Below are 15,381 nucleotides of genomic sequence, written 5' to 3'. Positions count from 1 at the left end.
AAGGGCACTGCTTTTGCACAATTAAGATCCTCCTATCACTCTAGGCAGGGTAACACAAATTTCAGTAACAGCATAAGACCTCAGAAAAGCAGGCTACCTTCTTTGCAGTGGCTTGGAGCAAGACACCCCACTGGGAACAGGTTATTTCACTGTCTCTTGTAGAGTTTCTGCAGGGCCCCTTTGCCCTCCTTCTAGCCTTGTCCTTCCCCCCAGTGGTTGGGCCGCACAATGGTCCATCCCACTAAGCACTTCCATGGTAGCTGTGGCCCAAAGGATGAAGGAGGAGTTATTTCTGACCACAACTAATGTAAATGATCATTTCAGAAGAGGATTGGTTGGACAGAAGAAGAGTTTTAATACTAAAGGACACAGGTAAGTGGGAGCTACTGTATTGCAAACACAGCACAGAAGAGCTGAGGCATTTCTGAGAGTGTGGAATAAAAATTCCCAGAAATAACAATTTCCCAATATCCCAAACAGAACAGCATCACCTTTTTTCCTATGTCATTAACTACTTTTAGGTTAAGAATTATTACCAATTGACAAAGTGGAGTACATTTTAGTAAATACAGGCCTATATCAAACAAGGATCATTTTTCCTTGAGAACTGTCACATCAGGGAACAGGTTTCAGCCAGCAAGCTGAAAAGGCAAGGCTGCACAAGGAAAGCATTCACCATCGTATGTGCAGAAGGAACACAACCAATAAGATGTAGCCTGTCCTGCCACCTGAGTGAAAACCAGCATAGCAAAGAGCACACAAAGCACCACAAAATTAAGCCCTGTATATACCACATTTGTAATAGTCCCAACACTGGGGGAACAAAAAATTCTGTGTTTCAACTTATCCTCAGGAAGATTTGGGCACCCACATCTACTCTGCGTCAGGACACATGTATTGTAGCAGAAGCATTCAAATCCCAGCCACAACTGATGCAGATCAGATCTCCACACACAGGTCTGTCTTTCAAAATGTGATCCATTAGACACCCCAAGGATGTCAGGAGTAAACTCCTAAGGCTGGCTGCTTGCTGTCATCTCCTTTGGCAGTTTAGCTAGCCAAATGATACAGGTACAAATCTTGGGTTTATTTGGACGGTGCTTAAAATTGCCAATGTACTTCACAGATGACCTGAGTGCAAGTCTACTAATTTAAAACAAACAGATTTCAAATATTTTAAACTTTTGATTTAGCAGGCACATTACTTCGCGTTTCAGAAGTTCACCATCTGCTGGGTTTACCTTTTAAGTCTCTCCACACTCCGGCTGCGCAGCCATCTGGGATGAGATAATTTGAACAGCAGGCTGTTTCCTCCCATGTTACTAGAGAGGAAGAGCAACCAAGCATGTATGAATAAAGTCTATTTCATTCTTTCAAACAAAGGTGGAGGAGGATGATTTGAAAACTTAAAAAAAGGGGGTGGGGAGGGGAAGAAAACTAAAAATGGCAATCCACTTTCCATCTTCAACTGTACCATGACTACCAAAGCTGAGTCACAGTTACTATTGATAAGCAGGAGGGAACAGAGCCTGACTTACAGATCCTTAGGTGAATCTGCAAGGCTGACAGCTAGAAAGCTTTTCCATTTGCAAAGCAAAAAGGGAAGAAGCAGAATCAGAGCAAAACAAGTTCATCTAAGCACATCTACGAAGTCATTCTCACAACCGGAGCCAGCTAAGATCTTAGCAACTCTTGTCCATCTGCTAGTGCAAACACTGAGATTAAGTGCACCTATGTGGACTCAGGAGAATCCACATCTTCTGCACTTCCCGTAGGAAAAAAAAATCTCATTAAGATACCAAATGCCAGCATCAGAAGTTAGGCAGACACAGTATACATGCTGTATAATTAAAGATATTATACAGCATGTTTAAAATGTATCCTCTCGCTGTTCAGTGGCTTTGAAACAGTGAATTCCCTAAGCTAATTTTCCTAGAATAAGTCACAGCCACCTCAAATCCTTTGCTATGCAAAATTTAAACAGGCATAGGAGGCACTAAGACAGTTTTAAAGAAATCCCAAAACCTGCGGCTCATTTCTGTGTCGATCAAGAACTTTGCTTTGTTCAACATGGTAAAAACAATCCGGAGTGATGGCAGAAATGGCAACACTTAATATGGTTGCATTGTAACAATTCCCGTGCAAGGTCCTCAAAAGGGAGCTGTGCAACCACTTAAAGAAGAGGTAATTCCGCTCTGCAGAAATAACACTTACTGTGTCATTGTCAGCTCTTTTAAAATCTTGACAAGCCCGCACTTCACGCTGCCTGTCTTGTCAGAGGGAAGCACCACAACAGACATCCTACACTTTGTCAAAAGAGTAATTCTCACCCAAAATCATCGTAAATTTGCATGACAGCACAAAGGTGAATTTGGAAGCAGACGACAGAAGGCTCTGAGGCTTATGTACCTCCAAGAGCGCATGGCTTCGCTCATTTTATAACACCAGCAACAAAAGTTTAGTAAATCAGCTACCAAGAGGAATTCTTCTTCCACCTGTTAAGGATCAGTTAACTCTGAAAAATTCTCACAACACAAGCATGTTAAAAATACTCATTCTCCAGATGAATTTTCACACTACAGGCCAGGCCTCTGAGGAAACTACTCATTGAAATCATTAAGTAGCAGTAAGTGGAAGGAAGAAGAGATAACACACTCCTTATATAGTGCTGGGGGACCAGAGAGCAGCCAGCCACAGAGCCCTGACCTACAGATCTGTGTGTGGCTTATGCTGGTATTCTCCAGGAGCAGGGCTCAACTCCCAATCCATGTTTTGTCATCCAGCCTTTCACTCCTCATAGGCAAGACCATAAAACCTCCTTGCTGAAATCCTCTCAAAAGGCAAGTTTGAAAAGACAGGGGATTAGGAAGCAATCGATGAGGACTGTGGCAAAGCAACAATTTTCTCAGCAGGGCTGTCTTGATAAAAATCTGCTCACTGACAATTTCTCTCTCACCTTTGTTATTAAAGTTCCTCAGTCTGAGGCTTTCAGTGCTGGCAGTCAGAGACCTGACCCAATCCAGAGTCCCCAGAGAGGGACACAGTCCCAGTGCCTCGGCAGACTGACACTGCTGTTCAGGGGGAGCTTGGACCCACGTACCTTGCAGCACTGCAAAGACTCTCCAGGAGGAAGTGACAGAGACAAGTTTCATCTGTTCCTTGACCCTCAACAAACTGAAAAAGTCTCTAAGTATTGTTCTTCGGGTGTTCTGAAATAAGACGTCACTCCAAGGGAAAACAAGCTCAGTTCAGGTTTAAGCTAACAGAATTGCCTTGAAAGGAGCACACAGTTGCCTATTGACCAGACTTTTAGGGGCTGTCAAAGTTTACCCCCCCTGGCCTCTAGGCTGGCAGCGATCAAAAGGAAGAGCAAACAGTCATCTGGCCAGCTGTTTGAAGTACACAGAAACAACTGGACTGGATAAAGGAGACAGTTCATTTTTGTAAGAAACAATATATTTTATTTTTCTGACACCACAGCCCTGGCGAGTGGTTTTGTACCAAATTTAATGGAGGTTACACAGAACGTTTTACGCTGGGGAGGAAAAAAAAATAACCACAAAAAAAAATCCTGGATAACTTTTAGTGTCTGTTCCACTCCCACATTAATAAAATCACTTGGGGTTTCTAAGAAAAGGAGAATAGGAAACAGTGAGAGAGACTACTGTAGGATGTAACAGTGTCCAAGTCCAGCCCCTTCCTAAAAGTGGGAAGAGTCCCCACGTGAGGAGAGGCTCTCCTAGATTTACTCCTCAAAATAACACAATGTATTGCAGCTGCCATAGGAGGAGACAGAAGGGGATGGAGAGAGAGAGAAGCCTATTTAATAAAGAGTGGGAGGGAGAGACAGAAGGTGCTGGACAGCACGCCATAATTTGAAAAATATGTCCTTAACTTATTATTTATTTCTTTTAAAAGATTCCCCTCACTGAACTTAAGTTCCTTTTTGTGCTTTTCATTAATACTCTGCTCTGAGGTCGTAGTTTGGTTTTTCTATACATTGGAGTTGAAGGAAAATAGTCCGAAGTTCTGAAGATGGATTCTCCACCTAAAGTAAACAGCCTAGAATCCCATTCTCCTCTCACCCCAAAGACTAAAGTCTCTGCTAAAATCCCTTTTACAATATAGTACAGTACACAAAAAACCCCAAAAATAACCGAGAGTCCTGGGAGAAGCCAGTCCGAAGGACGTAAACATACAGAGAATGGTGCAACTTGTGACAAATGGCAATTCTCAAAATACAGCTACAGATTCTCAAAGCAGGTGCCGTCACGGGATACCCAAGTCCACAAAAATAATTTTTAAAAAATAAATCTTAAAAAAAAAACAACCTGTTAAAATGAATATTTTTTTTTCAGGTAATTCCATACATTCGAGATTTCCCAAAGCGTCCTCTGGTCTCTTTTCACCTATTGCATGGCCAAACTTACTCCTGAAGCTCCCAAAAAAGCCCTCAGGACTCAGAATCTCATCTTGACAAGGATCAGAACATCCAGTCTTACGGTAGCAGCTTAAAACATCATGTTCCCTGGGTTTCCAGGGCCTTGGCTAAATCCTCCCATGCCAACATCAGCAGCCATACCTCGGGGCCTCATCTGGGGGGGAATCATGATGTTTTGTTGGGGTCCCATCATGCCCTGCATTGACATCATCATCCCAGGTGACCCCACGGGGCCCGGGTGGCTGTACAGCCCGGCGGGGGCTCGGTCCTTGCCCGGGATCATGCCCACGGCGGCCACGGGGTTGCTCATGAGGGCGGGCTGGCCGGGCATGGCGGGCTGTGCTGGTGACATCATGCGGTGGTGCGGCCCCATCATGCCCTGCTGCAAGAAGGCCGGCGGCCTCATCGGGTTGTGACCGGGCATGGACGGAGCCGTGCCAAGGGGGATATCCGGAGTTCCCACCGGCCCAGGGCCACCCATGCCGGGCAATGTTAGTCCCATCCTCGGGGTCTGCTCTCCTATCATCCCCTGCATGTGGGAGAAGCCAGGCCCGGGACCCTGCGGCTGCTTGCGGCCCGGCACCTCCCCACGAGGGAAATACTGTAGTGTCTGGCTGGGCTTCTCCGACGGGATAATCCTGGACAGGTCAAACTCGGGTATTCCCGTGGCTCCAGGACGGATCACCTCCTGCAGCTCTGGATCAGTGAAAACCGAAGGCATGTTGTTTCCAAGAACAGTGAAGGAGTCTGGACCGCCAGGGCCTCCAGTCTTGCAAAGTGCTGGATCTGTCGAACTTTGGGGCAGGTTGGCAGGACGTCCCAGAGGTCCTTCTCCATGGAAGCCCATTCCCGCTGGGAAGTTGCCTTGTCCACCGCTGGGCCCATTGTGTGGAAATGGCACCTGCTGTGGAGGGGACTGTACGGGAGGGAACCCCTGCGGGAAGCCCAGGCGTCCTTGAGGTACCATTGGAGACTCCTGGGAACCATGCCCCATCATTGGGTTGTGTGACATCAGGCCGGGTCCCACGGGGACCCCGTGAGGAGGTATATTGGGTCCCATAGCATTTGGAGAGGGCATCTGGTTGTTATGGGAAAGAGGCTGGGTCATTCCCATTGGGCTAAGGGTTGGCATTGGACCCACTGGGTTTGGACCTGAAATTCGAGGATTCTGAGAATTAATGCCCATTCCTAGGGAAGAAAGAAGGAATCACATTTAGACAACAACCAGTAATAATCCATAAAGCTATGAGAGAGCTTTCTGCAAGGTTACCAAGTCCGTGCGCACACCAAAAAACAGGGCTAGTAAAAAAAGACATCACCGCTGGCTCTGAAAAGCATTATTTTAACCAGAAATTTGATGTCACTTGAACAGCCACCTCCCTAAGCCTGTCACTGCCCCAGCAAGCAGTGACTAAAGCCTGCTCCATAAGTAGGATTTCGGTCCAAACCATATTTCTACTACCTCCCTGGCAGTCTGATGACACAGGCAGTAACAAACATGTCTGTGACAGATTATCAGCACTTTCCACTGGGAAGTGACCGGAACTCCTTTCGAAACTCAGCAGAGATAAATCAAGTAACTCTCGTAACACTAAGAGGCACTGATCAATGAGGTTAATGAGTTACCATTATCAACTTCTTCAATTAGCCAGCTTCCCCCAGATGTATTCAGCCACTCTGATCATTACTGTGTGAAACAACACTGCAAAGCTACAGATAAACCTGTCCCAAGAATTCATTACAAACATTCACTCATCCCCTTTTCCAGCTATGAATTCAATAGGGTGGAGGTGCTGCAGCCTACTTTTGTATTTTTGATGATTCAGTGTCCAAAAAAGACCAAACAAACCCCCCAAAACCAGTGAAGCTTCTACTGCTTTGCCTTAAGACAGGAGAAGTAAAGTTTCCTCTGGATAACACATTGTAGGTCTGACACTTAATCCTACGAGCAACCTTCATTCACACAAATAATTCCAGACTGCCTGAGGGGAAATCTCTCCCACACACAAGTGTTCTCCATGTTAGACACCTTCTGAAGAACACACACTTTCTGGACAGAAAAAAACAGTTGCAAGGAGAATTTCCATCTCTGAATTTCAGAGAATTGCCAACTGCTTCCTCAAAAACAACCTATGGCTACACATTACCCAAGTTTTTTCCCCTATCTCAGTGTTTTCATTTGACAAGGCTTCAATGAAATCACCCTGACCACTTGTGCTTTTGTTCCTTTGATTTTCTTACCTGGTACACTGTTCATAGGTGGCAAGTTTGGGGAGCGTGCTGGAGGGGAGTCATCATCCGAGCTGGCCACAGTTTTGATAGCATCATGATAGAGCGGTGTAGAGCTGGGCATGGCAAATTTGGACATCCTGGACATCATAATGGAGAGGGGATTCTGGGAGAGGGTTGGCTCTGGAGGCATTGTGTAAGGGCTGCTAGAAGGAAGATTTCCAGGGAGAGTCACAGGAGCAGACTGGCTGACTGTCGACGGAGGTGGACCACCTTAGGGAAAAAAAAAAAAAGAAAGAAAAAAGAGAAAGAATTTAATCTTTTCTCCTTCATACTGTTTTCCTTAAATCAAACTCTCTTCCCCTAGAAATCTCAAAAAACAGAAATCTTTTTTATTGCAAGACTTTATATGACTAATGCATTCAATGGCTATGAAAGGTAACCAGAAAAATAAGCCTATTGGCCAAGCTGATTAACATCTGTTATCCTACAGCATAATACACCTAACTAGAACTATCTTAAGCCTCCACTAGTCCATATGAAGAATTACCAGTTTAGTCCTGAAATCTTACTACTGAATTTCCGTACACTGAAGACAGACAGGTACCAGAGCTAGCCATAAAAATCAAAATCTAAAATCAAAAAAGCCATAGGCAGCACAAGGAAAGCTGTAGCAGATATTATGCTGAGACATGTGAGCACATTTTTAATAAGCTACATCAGGAGCTACAAGTAAAACTCCCTGTTTACGTTGCATTTCTTGTTTCATACAAAGATATTAGCTGCTTATTCCAGTGAAAGAATCATTCTCTGCATCTATTAGCTTAATGTCATCCTTTGCTCTCACAAAATTAGAAGTAACTTAAACTGCACTTCCAATCTCCTTGTTCTCCATGGATTAATTTTATGCCACCCAGACCAATGTGAAGGAAAAAAGCTACACTGATGCTGTACTCTCACTGAAAATTCACTGCACGCTCCTCAGCCCCTCTCAACCAAAAGAGGAGAGGAGAATAGGGAATATATAAAGCCTGCAATGCTGAAAGATCCGTGCTTTGGAAGAGCTGCATGTCAAAGCACTACCTGAGGCACAGACTGAAGCACTTAGGTCCCTTCCCGAGCCGCCGACCCCACATGCACATCCCGGTCCCCGCTGTTACCCGCGGCAGCACTAGAGGGCAACCTGGGCAAAGGGCTCCTCTTTTCCCAGCCAGGAGACTTTCCCGGCGAGAGGGCTGCCCCGGGCTGTGGAAGCCTGGACTGAAGGGCGGGTGATCTTTCAGAAGATGAGGACAGAGGTGTGCCAGCACCTGGACCCCGAGGTCCCAGGCACAGCAAGGCTCAGCATGCAGCCAAATGTTACGTACAGTGGTGGTTAGATTGCTCCAAAATGCTTGAGGCCTGAACAACTGAATTATAACTTCCTATCTGCAATGAAAACCTAGAAAGGACCAACCATTGCTGACCCATGCCTAGATACACAGCTGGTTAACTGCCCAGCATGTCTTTATAGGAACCTTTTATACCAAAGTGCTTTAATAACATCAATGGGATCTTTACCATCGAGCTACAATGACTGCGAGCTATGGAGGAACAGCAGAAGGCCCCTCCAAGAAGAGATTTCTCACATCAATTCTCCCCATCATTTCGCACCTCTCAACTCCATCCTTTTACTCAGTGACCAGTGATATATGGGAGGCGGCGTGCAAACCCACAAATACAACAGAATGAGGGGAAGCCCTTGCCCTCAAATTGCATAGCCACCCACCAGACCCTCAGCACAGCCCCCCTCAAATAGGGAAAGGGCCATCCAGCTCTTGTCCTCCTACAGGAGCCCTCCTCCCTCCCTTTGCTGCACATCTAAGATGACCAACACAAATCAAAGCATCAAATTCGGCTAGCAGAGGTGGCACTCACCCGACTCCACATTCCCCAGCATGGCTGGAGAAGACATGGTTAGAGACGCCTTATGGTTCGGGGGAATCCCAGGGCTCTGCAAAGGAGGCTTTGGAGATGAAGTCCATCCAGGAGAAGGTGCAGGGAGAGACGGAGACTTGAGGTGGACAGGAGAAGCAGCAGCAGACCCCAAGACAGGAGGGGATTTAATGGAGGCAGCAGCAGCTGCGGCAGTGGGGCCCGCGAGCATTCCTGCCAGCTGGGAGGGCGTCTGAGGGGACTTGAGGTTCCCCGAGGGAGATCCCATCATGGGAGACTGGACTTGGCGCATCGTGGGTGACTTCAGGGGGTTGATTCCTGGCGAATGCACCTGACCAGCTGCAGAGATATCCAAGGGCTTGCGGCCGAGGCTGCGCTGCGCAGGGGGAGCAGTGTTGAGGCTATTCGGGTTACTGGTGGGATTGAGAGGTAGTGGCGGCATGTGGCTGAGCCGGTTGTTAGTCCTTTGGTCAGGCCCCATCTGTTCTCTGAGATTCCGGAGACCAACTCCTGGGCCCTGAGACATGGGAAGGAAAGGCCTGGGACCCATGCCATACTCCTGCTGTGGGTGCTCCCCAAACGGCAGCGGCACCATTTTCTGCTGAGAGGAGAGCATCTCCGAGACACCAGGGCGCAGCTTCATCATCTCTTCTGGCCCAACTCCTGCCTCCCTCAGCTTCTGAGGGACCAGGGGTGGGTTGGAGCCCATGCTGACATTCATGCCCATGTCCCCCTTCATGCTGCCAGGGCCCATCCCAAACTCCAGCTCCCTGCTAGAAGCCATTTGTGGGGGTATTCCTTTTGGGAAGTCCCCCCTAGAGGGACTCATTGGTCCTTCTACCGGCATGCGAGGGAAGATGGGGTTGTTTCCAGGCTCCATGTGTCTCTGGGAGGGCATCATTCTGTTGATCTCCATGCCAGGCCGGATGCCTTCCATGTTCAGACCAGGCGGGAGGCCCATCTGTTTCTCAGCCAGCTGTTGCTGATAGAGCTCTTCAGGCAGGCCCTGCGGATTGGGGAACCGCTCCCCTCGGCCAGGGCCACTGAAGACACCCTGACCAGGAGGGAAGTTTCGGCCATCTGGGATTTTTGGCACATCATCTGGCCAACTAACTCCTGAAAGCCCAGGCCGTGAGGCGGGATTCGGGATATTGGGGCCTTCCATGTCAGGGTTCATCATTCCTGCAAAACCAGGCAGGCGCATCTGGCTCCCGGGCACATTGGGATGAGGGGCCATGCCCCTGGGGGGCAGAGAGTGGGACATGTTCATGCCTTCAGGGAAGGGCTCTGGACCTCCGGGTCCCCAGCCCTCAGCAGGGGTCATCTGGTAGGGAGGGGGAGGACCTCGGACCACCCCACGAGGGCCGTGCTGGTGGACCATCATGTCCTGCAGGGAACATTGCTGCACAACCACCTGCTCTTGCTTCCTTCTCTTCTCCTCGTAAAACTCCTGCTGCAGCTTGAGCCAGGCCACCTGCTCAGGAGTCATATGGTCCAGGTGGTCTGGGCCTATGGCTCCTGACTGGGAGTTCATTGGTGGTGGCCCCATTTCATCTGGGGAAAAAGGCATGTCCCTGTGTCCTTGAGGGCCAAAGGGAGCCCCTCCATCTGTCCGAGACCCCGACCCTTTGCCTAAACTTTGGGATTGAGCCATCATAGCCTGTATCGGCCCTTCGGGTTTCTTTTGGGGACCATCCAGCACCCCAGCATTTGGGGGTGGCCCCCCACTTTGCCCTCCCGCAAACTCCTTTTCATCAGGGAAGAGCATGCGCTGGATGTCTCTCAGGGTCTGCAACGAGCGCTCTCGGTGCTCCAGCTGCTCCTGTGACAGTCCATCGGGATTCTCACCCAAGCTGGATGGGTCTCCACCAGACCCCTGCTGGGGAGGACCTTTGGGGTCCGCAGCAGAGCTATTGCTACCTTGGGAAACTGGGCTAACTGCTCGATTATTAGGGGTTGAACTCTGCCCAAATCCTTCTGTCTGCAATGGGGTAGAGTTAGCAGGGCTGCCCACAGACATGACTTTGCTTTCCACACTGGGACTGTCCTGATCTATGGGACATGGGGGGCCAGTGGGTTTGGATACTGGCGCCGACACGGGTGGAGTCGGCTGCATTTTGGCGTTCTGCGGAGGGTTCTGGTCCTGGGCAGCGGGGGGCTGGGGCTGCGGCAGGGGCTTGGGTTCAGTCCGAAGTGCAGTGATCTGGGGGTTCTGCAAGAGAAAGCCATGCTCAGTCACTTGCTCTTCTTACAGCCATGTCACATAAGCAGCAGTGCAAACAAAATGTCCAATCTCAATTCCACCAGCCCAAAATTTGCAGGGAAGGGTAGCCTTCATGCACCAATTACACAGCAGCCTCTTGGCAATGCAGAAACCTTACTTTGCTTAAGGCATTACTGCAGGGACCCCTTTCATATGTGCTAGCTCGACATGACCAGTGGGTTGGAAACATACTATCCAACTACTGCAAGACTAACTCTTCTTTGGATGACCCAAGACACTTATTTGCAGAAGGTCTGAACAACAACTGTCTTCCTAAAACTTATTTCAGATTGTAAAGAATCATCCATCTCTCTGAATCACACACAGGCACATTTATGATTTCCCCTTCTCACCCCCATGCAGGTATTCCCTACCAAGGGTACAGTGTTTCGTTCCGCCTTGCTGTTTGAGATGTTCTGGATATGAAAGGACACGATGGTTTCCACCTGTCCCTTCAGCACAGCTTCTGCAGCCCTACAAAGACAGACAGACAGATGTACATATCCAGTTGAAGCTAAGAATCAATTTTTCTTTACTAGCCTCCTTTCTATCTTTCAGCTGGCAAAAGGAAGAAAGACTTAACCACACATATTTCACTCCAGATGCGTAGCAAAAGAAAAATGCTTACATCTACAAACTCAGCAGTTCACGTCTCAGTTTAAGCCATCTTGGCTGCCATTCATTGTGTGGATTGCAAAACAGTACCTACCAGCATTTGCAAACTAAAAACAATATCCCCATACCTCAAAGAAATAAACAATTACTTCTCAGAGCAAAAAAATGGGAGGGACATTGTCCACTACAACCCCTTCAGCATCCCCAAAACAAGTAATGACTTTTTGCTACTTGATGCAGAAAATGGCCTTGATAATCTCTTAAAATATGAGCACAAATATAATTCCTGCTCCCAGAAGACATTCAAGCATCTACCTACTTACTTGTTGGCCATCTCAGTAGAAAAGACATAAACCACTTTGGATGGAGTCTTCTGCCCACTTGCTGGCTCCAAAGTGGCAGTCAAACCATGGGAAGGTGTGGAAGACCTTGGGGCTGAAGCATTTGAAGGAGTCATGGAGTGTGGTGTATGCTGAGACTCCTGGGACTTGACATGATCAGCAGAATTGCAGTCTGGAAAGGGACAAAGGGGTAAATAAGGGAATCGCTATCTTGGGATCTCTTTGGAAATAATTCTGAAAACTGATCAGAGCTTTTTCTCCTCTGAAATTTCCTGCTTCTTCTTCAAGCATCACTCACGGCAATTCTTCTATTACACCACACATCTTTCCTCTAAAGCCTTGGTGTCCCTTCAAGCAATACCAGGAGAAAGCTCCAATTGGATCCCTTTCCATGGAAAGTGCCAGTTCCCACAACTGAACTCTTTGAATTCGCTAATGACCATACAAAAAAGCAGAAAAACTATATTTTTATGTAGGAAAAAAGGTAAATATGTCTGCCTCAAGAAAACACTTCCATAAAACTTCACTTTTTTTTTTTTTTGTTTTGCTCAGCCACCTTAGCTAGCTGACCTCGCAAATGGACAACAACAATGGACAACTGAACATGCGGTCTGGTTTTACACTGCCTCACAAAAGGCAATGTGGGAGCCAGGAACAGAATACAGGAATCCAAACTTTCTGTCTTGTGTTACCAGTCAGGGTGCTACAGGTTATGTATCTGTCTTGACAAAATAGACCTGCATATTGTTTAAAAGCCCAGTTACAACAGAACAATTCCTGAAAGGCCAAAGGCCAGAAGAAGACAAACAGGTTGCATTTGTACTTTTAAATCCTCTGGGGGAGTTTAAGAGTTACAAAGGAACTTTCCCACCAGAGTCAGGTCCAGGCTCTAACCAAGTGTAAACAAGACATTTACCAATGCCAGCTATGACAACGTCTCCTCTTCGCCTGCTTTCAAGACCTTTAGACTTCATTGGCTGGAGCTTACAGAACCCCAGATAAACAAATGTTCCACTAATAGTTGCATAGCAATTCTCCATCTCACAGAGTATTCAGACTGATTGTCTGCACTTGCACATGAACCTTAACAAGCATACCTTTGATTTCCGGGTCATCATTAGGAGTCCCAGCTTCCCTCTGTTCAAAGGAGTCTGCCGAAATGCTCCTCTCTCTCTTCCCCTTCCCCTTGGCACCATTTCCAGCCCCATTCTTCAGCCCCATACTCCCACCCGGGCCCGGGAGTACTTTGGGGGTGTGACCTCCACTTTTGGGGTCACAGGGAGAGGGCTGGGATTGGCTGGTGGAGCCCCCTTGTTTGCCTTGGTTGGAAAATTTGGAATCCAGCTGAGGGTTGCCAGACGGGGACATCACTGTAGGGGGACGGACCATCACCTCCTGCTTTGATTTGGGGCTACTGGGGAGAGAGGAAAAAACAAAATAGGAAGAAAAGGAAAAAGTGACAAATCACACCTTTGATACATTCAGCCCTGTAGGAACAGATTAGAGTGAAGCAGAAACAACCACTGTCACCTTTACAAGCTAAGACAATTGCTGACAAATAAAAAATGCCTGCAAGCTTAGAGTCATGCAAGTGCTTTTTTGAACATGCCCTGAAAGGGTTATTATCCAAGATGGGATCTCATTGCTCAAGAAGGCACCAGGGCAAACCACAGACCTGCCAGATCCCAGAAACTGCTGTCACATGAGGACCCACCTCTGGTGCTTCTGTCAATAAAGACAACGGTTTCTATGTGCACAGAGAAGCACCTCACACCAAGATCAGCTCAGAGTACACAAACAAGGCACAATAAAGTTCCCCTCACTATTCTCCTGGACCTCCAACTATGCTGCAGCTCTGATCAGAGCAGACCCCCCCACACCGCCTCCCTTGCACCTCCCTATCCAGTTCTACAGGGAGCACAAGGAAAACCCAGCATTACTGCAGCATTCGTCATACATTGGGGCAAGCTGCCAGAGAAACACAAACCTCTGACCGTGAAAATAATTAAACCAGCTACAACCTGCCCCTGAATAAGGAAAGAGAAGGACACCATCTCCAAGCACACTCCTGCAAAATGGGGCAGATGAATCCTCCTCGATTTGCCAAAGGAGTCTAGCAAATTGCATGCTAAAAATATTTTGCTCCTCTAGTTTCTACAGACATTAGGCACCCCTTCACTCCTCACCCTCCACTTACTCCATTGCTATTGGATCTTCTGCATTGTGTGTTCCCATCATCACTATCACTTCCAACAGGCAGTGCTTACTAGCATCCTCACTGTGGGACTCACATAAGCTGTTCCTTCCTTTGGATCTGACTCAGAAGCATTCCCTCTGAAATACAGTTAAGCTCCAGATGACCTCTAGGAGTAAATAATCAAACTCAAGAATGCTGTCAATCAGAACCATCCTTAAATCCCTGGACACTGCTTTGCTTTCATATTTTTCCCTTTCCAAATTAGTGGAGAAGAAATGCTGACCTGCTGCACTGGCAGGCGACTGATGCAGAGGATCTCAGTGCTCAGCTGATCAGGTCTCCAGGCTTTTTAAGCCAATAATATGGAGAAAGCATTTTGTGTGAAAGTAGAGACAGAGAGACCTTCTGCTGTCCAACTACCCCGTGAGAAATAGATAATTAGAAGAGAAAGAAGGAAAAAAAAAAAACAAGATAGAAACAGCAGGTTTACTCTCCTACAGCCTATCCAGGCACCTGGTAGGAGGAGACCACAAGGAATGGAGAATCCATGCCTCCTTGGTTAACAGATTTCAGCTCATCCTGACCCTTGCAAACATGGAGACCACCAGCATTGTGCAGCCACTGCTCAGGTACTCAGCAGGTCCAATGGGAATACAGAGGGATCAGGAAGTCACATTGCCCCAGTCCTTGGGCTAATCCAGCAGCAGAGCAGGGATGGCAATGTGCATCAACCCACAGCAGCTGACTGCAGGCTCTTCTCCTTACCTCTGTGTGTTGCCTGACGGGGAGTTCCTCACTTTGGGGTTACTGGAATGCATTGACAGAAATCCTGAGCTCACAGTCTCACACACATGCAGATGGGCTCTCGTCAAGTTCCTCTGGGGAGCGTGCCGCCAGAGGCAGCGCTGAAGCACTTTCTGCCACCCGCTTCTCTCAGTGCTGGCTGCCTGCTTGCCTTTTTTCTCTTTGCTCCTCGCTGCTTTTGCACTGGGCACTTCCCTCCTGCAGCTCCAGCATTCTCTAGATGCGTGCCTCCTGCTGCCCAGGGGAAGTCTCGCATCTCCAGGGCACACTGCAAACCACCCCAAAAGGAGAGAACAGAAAACCAATGAGGAACTTCCCAAGCAGATGTATCTGCTGTGAAGCAATGTGTGGCAATTCTTCCCCCATTCCCAAGAAGACACAGAAGAGCTTTCAGACAGATGTGTATTTCAGACCAGAGGCAGCCTTGGCTGGCCATGCAGTTTACAGGCAGTGATGCCATCTTCCCTTTGTCCACAGCAAATCATTCTGGAGTCAACAAAACAGGGAAGGTACCTTGTATCTGAACACTTCAATTCTGCATCCATTTTCAACTTAA

The 15,381-nt window shown here is 47.7% G+C and overlaps 1 protein-coding gene across 1 annotated transcript; it reads right to left on the bottom strand.

Annotated features, from left to right (window-relative positions):
• Window positions 1–4,092: 4,092 nt before the first annotated feature.
• On the bottom strand, window positions 4,093–14,839 carry BCL9 (BCL9 transcription coactivator). Its single transcript, XM_062511439.1, has 7 exons — window positions 14,787–14,839; window positions 12,922–13,238; window positions 11,807–11,996; window positions 11,243–11,342; window positions 8,588–10,817; window positions 6,683–6,943; window positions 4,093–5,629 (listed from the first exon to the last, which is right to left on the bottom strand). The coding sequence occupies exons 1-7, from the start codon at window positions 14,837–14,839 to the stop codon at window positions 4,512–4,514; spliced, it is 4,269 nt and encodes a 1,422-aa protein (XP_062367423.1). The 3' UTR covers window positions 4,093–4,511.
• Between the last annotated feature and the right edge of the window lie 542 nt (window positions 14,840–15,381).

This window comes from Cinclus cinclus, chromosome 2, assembly GCF_963662255.1.
Source record: "Cinclus cinclus chromosome 2, bCinCin1.1, whole genome shotgun sequence".
In the NCBI taxonomy this organism is placed as follows: domain Eukaryota; kingdom Metazoa; phylum Chordata; class Aves; order Passeriformes; family Cinclidae; genus Cinclus; species Cinclus cinclus.
This window is presented reverse-complemented; position numbering and strand designations above follow the sequence as displayed.

Coding starts and splice junctions, on each gene's coding strand:
- BCL9 (XM_062511439.1), bottom strand. CDS start 14,839: ATGCATTCCAGTAACCCCAAAGTGAGGAACTCCCCGTCAGGCAACACA. Junction 13,239..14,786: donor CCGTCAGGCAACACACAGAG/GTAAGGAGAAGA, acceptor CTCTCTCCCCAG/TAGCCCCAAATCAAAGCAGG. Junction 10,818..11,242: donor AACGAAACACTGTACCCTTG/GTAGGGAATACC, acceptor TTTCTCTTGCAG/AACCCCCAGATCACTGCACT.